Source organism: Chiloscyllium punctatum, chromosome 7, assembly GCF_047496795.1.
Source record: "Chiloscyllium punctatum isolate Juve2018m chromosome 7, sChiPun1.3, whole genome shotgun sequence".
NCBI classification, from domain to species: Eukaryota; Metazoa; Chordata; class Chondrichthyes; order Orectolobiformes; family Hemiscylliidae; genus Chiloscyllium; species Chiloscyllium punctatum.
The window spans coordinates 102,848,508-102,858,902 of record NC_092745.1 but is presented as its reverse complement, the minus strand read 5'-3'; the positions used below and the strand labels follow the sequence as shown (position 1 = coordinate 102,858,902).

At 40.2% G+C, this 10,395-nt stretch overlaps 1 protein-coding gene across 5 annotated transcripts in view; it reads right to left on the bottom strand.

The window, feature by feature from the left end:
• Nucleotides 1-1,261: 1,261 nt before the first annotated feature.
• The window catches only part of LOC140479985 (monocarboxylate transporter 13-like), a 32,994-nt gene continuing 23,860 nt past the window's right edge, over nt 1,262-10,395 (bottom strand). For all 5 annotated transcript variants that reach the window (XM_072574450.1, XM_072574449.1, XM_072574452.1 and 2 more), the window contains 3 exons: nt 9,807-9,950; nt 4,387-5,190; nt 1,262-1,764 (listed from right to left, as the gene is read on the bottom strand). In XM_072574450.1, coding sequence (XP_072430551.1) covers nt 1,544-1,764; nt 4,387-5,190; nt 9,807-9,950 — 1,169 coding nt within the window. In that variant the 3' untranslated portion in view covers nt 1,262-1,543. The remainder of the gene's footprint in view (nt 1,765-4,386; nt 5,191-9,806; nt 9,951-10,395) is intronic.

Genomic DNA, 10,395 nt, shown 5'->3' with positions numbered 1-10,395 from the left:
ACACTGATGGTCACAAGATTCCAGTCCAAAAAACAACCCTCCATCACCACACTCTGTCTGTCTCTTGCTATAAAAGTGCAGCAGGTCAGGCAGCATCCAAGGAGCAGGAGAATCGACATTTCGGGCATGAGCCCTTCTTCAGGAATGGCTCATGAAGAAGGGCTCGTGCCTGAAACGTCGATTCTCCTGCTCCTTGGATGCTGCCTGACCTGCTGCACTTTTCCAGCAACATATTTTCAGCTCTGATCTGCAGTCCTCACTTTCTGCTCCTGCTGTAAAGCCAATTTTATATCCAATTGGCAAGCTCGCCCTAAATTCCATGTGATCTAATTTTACTAACAAATCTACCATGCGGAACCTTATCAAAAGGCTTTACTAAAGTCCATGTAGACAACATCTACCGATCTGTCCTCATTAATCCTTTCAGCTACTGCCTCAAAAAGCTCAATCAAGTTTGAAAGACACGATTTTCCTTGTACAAAGCCATGCTAACTATCCTTAATCAGTCCATGCCTCTCCAAATACATGGAAATCCTCTCAGAACTCCCTCCAACAATTTACCCATGTCAGATTCACCAATCTATAGTTCCCAGGCTTCTCCTTACATCCTTTCTTAAATAAAGGCACAACAGTAGTCACCCTCCAGTTCTCCAGCACCTCACCCGTGGTTACAGATGATACAAATATCTCTGCTAGGGGTCCTGGAATTTCTTCCCTATCTTCCCACAATGTCCTTTGATTCACTTGATCAAGTCCCAGTGTTTTATCAACCGTTGTGTTTTCTAAGACCTCCAGCACTACTTCTTTTGTCATGTGAACCATTTTCAAAACATCAGTATTTATTTCCCCAAGTTCTCTAGTCTCCATTTCTTTCTCCGCAGTAAAAACTGATGCAAACTATTCATTTAGTATCTCTCCCAACTCTTGAGATTCAACACATAAACAACCTTGTTGATCTTTAAGGGGCCCCATTCTCTCTTTTTTGCTCTTAAATGTACTTGTATAATTTACCTTTCAACAAGTGCTGCTGGTGCTAGTTGCAGAGGCTACTGCAGCTACTGAGAGTTTGCAATTATTAGGATATGAAGGTTTGACAGTGATAAACTAACAAAAGGTACTTAAGAAATGATGTGGGAATTGGAAACACCTGACAAACTAGTCCACGAGAAGAGCCTCTGTGGTAAAAATGTAGCTGGATCGTATTCAGGCCTACTTAAATGTTTTCAAAAAGCATTAAAAAAACTCACTCCAAATCTTTTTAAAATAAATTATATTTTGCTTTAATCGTGAATTTAGTGAAAATATAACACCTGACTTCTTCAGCTGGCCTGCTTGGCACTCACTGAAGAACAGTGACACACTGCAGTGATCTGAACGTTTGATATTGGTCACAGTGCACTAAACTTGCATCCTTAAGTGTGCTAATACAAAGAATGTTTCACACAGTCACCATGCCTGCAAGAACCATGAATGAAGGGATTCATCCGAAGGGAAACTCTAAACACTGCAAAGGTTTATTTTCAGACACTTCATTCACCAGATCTCATTCTGTTCGGTTGGTGTCAAGCTTCCCTTTCTCTGCACCTTCTGGGGGTTGACATTCAGAAATAAACTTTTCCATCTCCTTCACTGTGTTTTGGCTGTATTTCTGCTCATGACTCAAGAAGTAGTCAGCTAAAACGAGGAAGGCAGCTGCAATGAACAGCCCTCCTCCAGCAACATAGAACCCAATACCATAGTCTCCTGTAATGTCCACCAGAAACCCTGTAACAAAAAACAACACATATGGTCACTCCCAACCTGAAACAAACCACTTTGTGTTTGACCAGCTATAGCAGACAACATTATTGTTTAGATCTATCTCAAGCTCAATTACGGAACTAATTCTGTTAAAGATCTCGCTCATTATAAATCAAAAGCACAAAAATCCCGATGATATAAACTAAAAAAAGCATCTGGATACCCAGTACCCTCTGCACTGAAGAATGAAGAAGTTTGTCGTCATTTAAATGATATACATTTTAAATGTAATAAGTAACTTCTTACATTCTGCCATTTTATTTTACACCTTACGCTATGAAGTATTACGACTATTGAGAGTCATAGAGATGTATAGCATGGAAACAGACCCTTCAGTACAACTCATCCATGCCGACCAGATATCCCAACCCAATCTAGTCCCACCTGCCAGCACCTGGCCCATATTCCTCTCCAAACCCTTCCTATTCAAATATCTATCCAGATGCCTTTTAAATGTTGCAATTGTACTAGTCTTCATTACTTCCTCTTGCAGCTCATTCCATACATGTACCACCCTCTACGTGAAAAGATTGCCCCTTCCGTCTCTTTTATATCTTTCCTCTCTCACCCTAAACCTATGCCCTCTGGTTCTGGACTCCCCCATCCCAGGGAAAAGACTTTGTCTATTTATTCTATCCACGCCCCTCATGATTTTATAAACCTCTTTAAGGTCACTCCTCAGCCTTCGACGCTCTAGGGAAAACAGCTCCAGTCTGTGCAGCGTCTTCCTATAGCTCAAATCCTCCAACCCTGGCAACATCCTTGTAAATCTTTTCTGAACCCTTTCAAGTTTCACGACATCTTTCCAATAGGAAGGAGACCAGAATTGCACACAATATTCCAACAGTGGCCTAACCAATGTCCTGTACAGCTGCAACATAACCTCCCAACTCCTGTACTCAATACTCTGACCAACAAAGGAAAGCATACCAAATGCCTTCTTCACTATCCTATCTACCTGCGACTTCATTTTCTTTTCATTCTAGCCAGATGCAAATGACCTCCCCAGGCACATAATTCCAGAAGGTCTTATTGCCCAGGAAAATCAAAATTTCAACTCTCAAATGATGGTGGTTCATTTCTGTCAGGTGCAAAACGGAAACTTTAATTGCATCGAGTAGACACTTAAAAATGTGTTTTTGAATTAGTTTTTGACAAAGTTCTCAACGCAACATGTTTTGTTAATGAGCTAATAGAAACATGTCCAATCACAGCAAGTCTCTCTTTCTAAGCCAATAATACACAATTCATCTTCAGCTGTGCGAGTGAGGTCTTTAGCATGTTCAATTTCAGCCATCCATATTAGCCATCAATACTCTGCATGGAGTTAAGATTACCAATTAGGTAAATGAAGACCATTTTGTGCTATGTAGGTTGACACTGAAACAATATGGTCTAAAACTCAGGTGAAAACTAAAATCCGAATGCTAAAGGTTAGAAGAGTGTAAACTAAATGTCAATACCAGGGTTCTGCAAGAACATTAAGAAACAGGAGCAAGAATAGACCACACTGCCACTATCACCTGTCCGCCATTCTATAAATCATCATTGCTCTGCCAAAGGGCACAACTCCTCTTTCGTGCCAGCTCCTCAGAGCCCTCAACTCCCCAGTTTCAAAAATCAATCCACTTCTGCTTTAAAGGCTTTCAGTGACCAAGCCTCTCTGGGGTACAACATTTCAGAAATTCACTATCCACTGGGAGAAAAAATTCCTTTTCATCTCAGTTTCAAGTAAGTGTCTCCTTATGTTTCCTAGTGACAAGGTTCGAGACAGCCTGAAAATGTGAAATCTCTTCTAACCAAACCAATGAAGTGTTTTTTTCAAGTGGCACTATTGCAATGTAGGAATGATAGCAGCCAATCTAGATGTAACAAAGGCCCACAGACAATAGCAAAACAAATAACCAAATCTCTAATGTTCTAATGCTGTGGACTGAAGAATTGAAGGACTGACCAGCATAGCAGAAGAAGTTTCCTTGCTCTTCTCAAAACAAGATCATGCAATCGCTTACATCCAACTGAGGCTGCAGACAAGGTTTAATGTCTTTTCTTGAAGATGGTAGCGCTGAATGAAACAATTCTCAACATCTATGTTGTCAAGATCCCTCAGAATCTTGTATGTTTCAATAAGATCACCTCATTTTTCAAACCTCTAAATGAATAAACCTAACCTGGTTTATATATCAACTTCTTTTGAACTGCCTACCATGCCAGTACGCCCTTTCCTAAATACAGGGTCTAAAACTGTACACAGTGCTCTGGATATGGCCTTATCAACACCCTGTATGTTGTAACAAGACTTTCCTATTTTTAAACTCCATTGAAGGCCAAAATTCCATTTGCTTTCTTGATTATGTGCTGCACCTGTGTGCTAACATTTCATGTTTCTTGCACAAGAGCATCCAGCTCCACCTGCGCTGCATTTTTGTGGAATCTCATTCCACGTAAATAATAATCTGCTTTGGACCCTTCCTAATATTATATGACTCCACACTTTCCTACAATAAAGAAACTTCCCATTCACCCTACTTAACCTTCCATCATGACACATATTGAAACAGTGAATCGGTTAATGGAGAACATTACCTGCCAGTGGTGGCCCAATAAGGCACCCAATACTCCTGAAGAACATAATCAGCCCGAGTGCGTTGTCCAGTTTGTCGACCCCCATCACATCAGTCAGCAGAGTGACAATAAGAGCCAACATGGTCCCAAAGAAGAACCCACAAATACAGCTGAAGGTGATGAGCAGGGGATAACTCTTAGCAACGGGGAAGAGCATGAGAGCAAGGCTTAAAATCGTAACCATGATTGTTGTCAGGCGGACTGATTTCATAAGGCGCAAGTTGGCCAACCAACCACACCCAAGTCTCCCAATTAGGTCACCGGCTGACCAGTATGACATCAATAAAGCTGCTTGAAAATCATCAATCCCAATGTTCTGAGCATGAGGAATTAAATAGATGGCAGGAACGAGGAAACCCACAACGGAGAAAAACCCAAAGAAGATCATACAGATAAACTTTGGTCGTTTCAGAAGAGGTAAATCAAAGAAATGTGCAAGGTCCTTCTTTTGTTTGGCACTTGTGCTACATAAATCGTTCCCGGACGTGGTAGCAGATGGTGATGTATTGTTCTGACATTTCTTTTGTGACTGTAACGGTCTCATCAGAGCTCCACAGACACAGAGATTCAGCTGGATACCAGCGATGATCATCATTGCTTGTCGCCATGACATCTGGTCAACAAGCCACTGGTAGAATGGAGTGAAGATGAAGGTGAAGACACATTCTCCACAACTGGCAAGGGCATTGGCCAGTGGCCTCCGTTCTGTGAAGTACTGTGTGACCAAACTGACTGAGGGCACCCAAACAAATCCATTACCCAAACCTGAAGGAACAGAAATACACTTTTAAATATCTTTTAGAGTGGAAAAAGAAATGAATCAAGAAAAGTTAAAATAGTTTCAAAGGTCAATTAATTAATCAAGTTTGGACAGAAGATTTGGTCATAACTCATCTATTCAGCAAAACCTTTCAATTTTCTATGACAGCATCCAATTGCTCCTTGAAAAAAATCTGAGTTTTAGTATTGTCTAACTGTGTGTCTAACTTTCTGATCGCCCCTAATTGAGTAAGTCATTAATTTAGACCCCTCTTTATCTAGGAAGCTAAAATGATACAAATTAATGAAGCAAAGAAACTGACAAATAAAATGGAGAGAACTCCAATGATATTTTACAAATTGATGATGACTATCAGGATGCTAAAGAAATCATCAAAAAGCTATTATATGCATGGTGAAAGCTGAGCATGATTCTCAATCACTTTCTGTCTGACTTCAAAAGACAAGAGGAGGATTCAAACATTCTAATTAAGGGCAAGTATAAATATTACTTAGTATAAATATAACAACACAGGAAATATTATCCTTGAAAGCCAGGTGTCGATGAATATATCCCAGGGTTCTAAGAGCAACAAGAGGTGAAATAGTGGACATTTTAACCAGCATTTTCTAATCCTCTTTGTCTAATGGCATTGCAAATTGGAGGATTGCTATTTTTGTGTTCTTGCTCCAAAAAAAAAGGAAAAACAGAAGGAATTATAGACCATCCCAACCTAACTTTGGTAGTGGGAAAACTGTTGAAAATAATTCAATTTTGTGAATTAGAAATGTACAGATTAATCATGAGCTGTCAGTATGGATTTGTAAACAGAAGATCATGACTGATCAACTTGGTTGAATGTTTTTAAGGAGGTAACATGGAGGTTTGATGAGGATAATGCATCTAATTAGTCTACAGAGAAACATAAAAATTATGAGCCGGGGTAGACCATTTGGTTTCTCAAGCATGCTTTACCATTTGAAATGATCATGGCTGACCTGCTATTGCCTCAACTCCACTTTCTAATCCCAATGCATTTTTTGACTCTCTTGTCAATCAAGAATATAACTCAGCCTTAAAAAATGTTCAATGATTCTGCCTCCGTTGCTCTCTGGGGGAGAGAACCCCAAAGACCAACAACCCACCGAGAAAACATTTCTCCTCATCTCTATCTTGAATGAGAGATTTCTTATCTTTAAACTGTGTCCTCCAGTTCTAGTCTCTCCCACAAGGGGAACATCCTTTCAGCATCCACCCTGTAAAGTCAGGGACCTAGTGAACTAAGGTGGGATGTGGACAGAGATATGTGCAGAGAACCTCATGACTAGTGACAGAGATTGGTATTCAGGGTGGGGGTGGGTGGGAACAGTGTAGACAATTGAAGGATCAGGAAAGAGGCTGCAGGGCAGAGGATCATGGGTGACAAGACCTGGTATGACTGAAAAGATGGCTAAGTGTGAAGATGGAAGGACTTTTTTTTGCTGTATAGGGTTATTAAGCACAGAAACAGACCCCTCGGTCCAACCTTAGATTTAGGGAAGTCTGCCTTATACCTGGTCGCCATGACATCGCCTTTGTGTAATTTGATAATAAGTTGCAGGGTGGGGCAGCACGTGACATGCTCCAGGGATTCAAGATCACACAGTCGAATGCAATGAAAATCTCCTTTGCAAAGAAATGAGGAGTCGGAATGATTGAACTGGTTATTTCCGGCTTTATTTACAAAAGACGTCATATCAATTTTTTTAATTGCGGGGTAATGGCTGTATTAGATATGCTGAACACAATCCCAATCTAAACCAGTCCTGCTTGCCTGCTCCTGGCCCATATTCCTCCAAACCTTTCCTATTCATGTACTTATTCAAATGTCTTTTAAACGTTGTAACTGGACCCATCCACCATTTCCTCAGGAAGTTCATGCCACATGCAAACCACCCTCTGGGGAAAAAAAAAGTCCCTCTTGCCTTTTTAAAATCTCTCTCTGCTCACCTTTGTTATGTAGTACTGAACCTTTAAGAGGGTTAAAAGCTAGCAGAACTACCTGACAGCACCAAGTGTTCTGAACAAAATACAATGTAACCTTTTGGTCCAGGAGCTAGGATAGCTGGTTGCCTGGAGACAAAAACAAATTTGAATTAGGACAATCAATTTAAATTATACCCCAAAAAATACCAAACTCCAACCAAGTTTGAATTTAGTATATTAACAATATTAAAAGCCAATGACACAATCTGATTTTTTTTTGGGGGGGGGGGGGAAAAGCGCTATAAGACTGGGGAAAATTGAACAGTTGAGGGAGAACTGCCAAGCCACCAACACATGCAGACTGCCCAGAGAATAGCTCTCTTAAAAGGTACCTTTATCAGTGACTTGTGAAACAGAAATCCCTAGGAAGAAAAGACGACAGAGGAAGATAATAGAGAAAATTTGACAGTGGGCTGGTTTTGAAATTTGAATTTTTGGTAAATCTTAATCGGGGGTTTTAATCAGACTAGTATTATAGAAGGGGAAGGTAAAAGGTAGGTTAGAGAAAGGAGTTGTAAATAGTTGCTAGTTAATTATAAAATTATACTTTAAAAAATAAAGTTGTTAATTTTCACTTTAAATTGTTCTTGGCCTCTTGAATTTTCACAGATTACTACGCAGGATAAATCTTTTGTGTTGCTGGTTTAAATTAAGCAGGAGGGTTTACCCAGTGTCGTAACACCTTATAAACATGCCCCAAGTCTTGAAATCTCCCATCCTATGGAAAAAAAACAACTACCCCTCATTATTTTATAACCTACGAGGTCACTTTTCAACTCTTATGCTCCAGTGAAAAAAGTCCCATCCCATCCAGCCCTTCTTTATAACTCAAATCTTCTATACCAGGCAATATCCTAGTATATCTCTTCTGAACCTTCTCTAGCTTAATAATATCCTTCCTATAACTAGGCAACCAGAACTGGACACACAGCATTCCAGAAGAGGCCTCACCCTCATCCTGTACAACCCCAACATGACTTCCCAATGCCTATACTAAAAGGACTGAGCAATGAAGGCATGCCTTTTTAACCATCCATTCTACATGTGATGCAAACTTCAAAGAATTATGTACCTGCAACCTCAGGTCCCTCTGTTCAACAACACTAACCAACGCCCTACCATTATTTGTATAAATACTGCCCCTGTTTGTTATACCACAATGTAATACCTCACACTTATTCAGATTGATCTCCATCTGCCATTTTTCAGCCCATTGTAATCTTAGAAAACCTTCTTCATGGTCTATTATGCCACCAATTTTGTGTTGTCCGCAAACTTACTAACCATGCCTTCTATATTCTTATCCAAATGATTTATATCAATGACGAACAAAAAGAGGACCCAGAATTAATCCCTGTGGAACACCGCCAGGGACAAGCTTCCAGTCTGAAATGCAACCCTCCACCACCACTCTCTGTCTCCTGCCTTTAATTTGTATCCAATTGACAAGCTCACTCTGAACCCATGTGACCTAACTTTACTAATTAGTCTACTATGTGGAAACTTGTCAAAGGTTTTGAGTAAAGTACTTAACTCAGCAGGTCAAGTAATATCAGCGGAGAGAAAGAGAATGAACATTTCAAACTGCTCATCATGCAGGCAAAAGGTCGTCGCTACTTGACACATCAACTCTTCTTCTCGCCACAGATGCTGCCTGACCTGCTAAGTGTTTCCAGCATCTTTTGTTTTATTTCAGATTTCCAGCACCCACTGTATTTTATTTTGATACATAACCCCACTGGGTGCTAGCAATCATTACAGCTGGTGATAAAAGTCTCTCATCCCTAATATCATCATAATGAATTACTTCTGCACTTTCTCCATAACATTCACTTAAGACACCCATGCAACATTCTAGCTACAGTGTATGCAAAGATTCGTACAGTTTGTCATCATCTTGGGTGGCACAGTGGTTAGCACTGCTGCCTCACAGCGCCAGAGACCCGGGTTCAATTCCCGCCTCAGGCGACTCTGTGTGGAGTTTGCACATTCTCCCCGTGTCTGCGTGGGTTTCCTCCGGGTGCTCCGGTTTCCTCCCACAGTCCAAAGATGTGCAGGTCAGGTGAATTGGCCATGCTAAATTGCCCGTAGTGTTAGGTAAGGGGTAGATGTAGGGGTATGGGTGGGTTGCGCTTCGGCGGGGCGGTGTGGACTTGTTGGGCCGAAGGGCCTGTTTCCACACTGTAAAGTAATCTAATCTAATCTAATCTAATCTAATCTTCATGTCTTCTATCGTACATATCCATGAAAATAAAGTTAATTTTTAATTTGTTCCTGAAAGTGCAGGTTTCATTTAATTTTGTTAATCTATACCCAAGAATCCTCTGAAAATTGCTGGCAGGGTAAACACAGCTACATTCCAGACAACTCAACCATATTTAAAAATACACTCATCAAGATCAATTAAGATAAACTTTAATTAATATAAATTATCAGTCACCACAAACTTGCAGATCAATGACCCAAATCACCTCAAGGACACCAAAAGATTCATTTGAATGTTTCCCTCTAATCACCTGATTAGCCCCTTTTATAGAATTTCGCTCCCTGGATCCACAACTTGTACCAAAGGTGCAGCTTTAATTCACTTATTTACCTATGAGAAAACCTGTTGTGAGATACATTGCCCACAGACTGAAGCCAAAGGATCCAAGCAGCAGTCCCAGTGACGACAGAATGCCACCGATGATGATAATAACTCGATGTGACAGCAGAAGACTGAGAGCACTAGCTATTGGGGCTGCAGATACAACAAGGAAACACAGTTAAACAGCAACTTCTCTTCTGATCTCAACTTTTTAAATAAAAGGTCAAAGATTAGAATTGATAAAGTTTAACATAAGTAGCAAACAACATAATTGAGTCTGTCAATTAATGGACAGTACAAGATTGAAACCATCAAATAATAGTCTTGGAATGAATAAAGTGCTTTTCTCCACATCAGCCACAAAGTTGAATCTGACTCTCCAATTTGGTCTTCACCTGTTGTTTAAAAAAAAACAAATTCAAAGGACCAAGAGTGTTTTTAGATCACAATCATACATTCACTGATTCTCTGGCACACACATGTACTATTTTTAAATGATTGTGAAACTTGGGGGGCACAAATGCAAGCAATGAATAAAATCCTGAGAATCCAGAAAATATTGCAAGGTCTCCAACATACTGAAAGAGGATCGAGCATT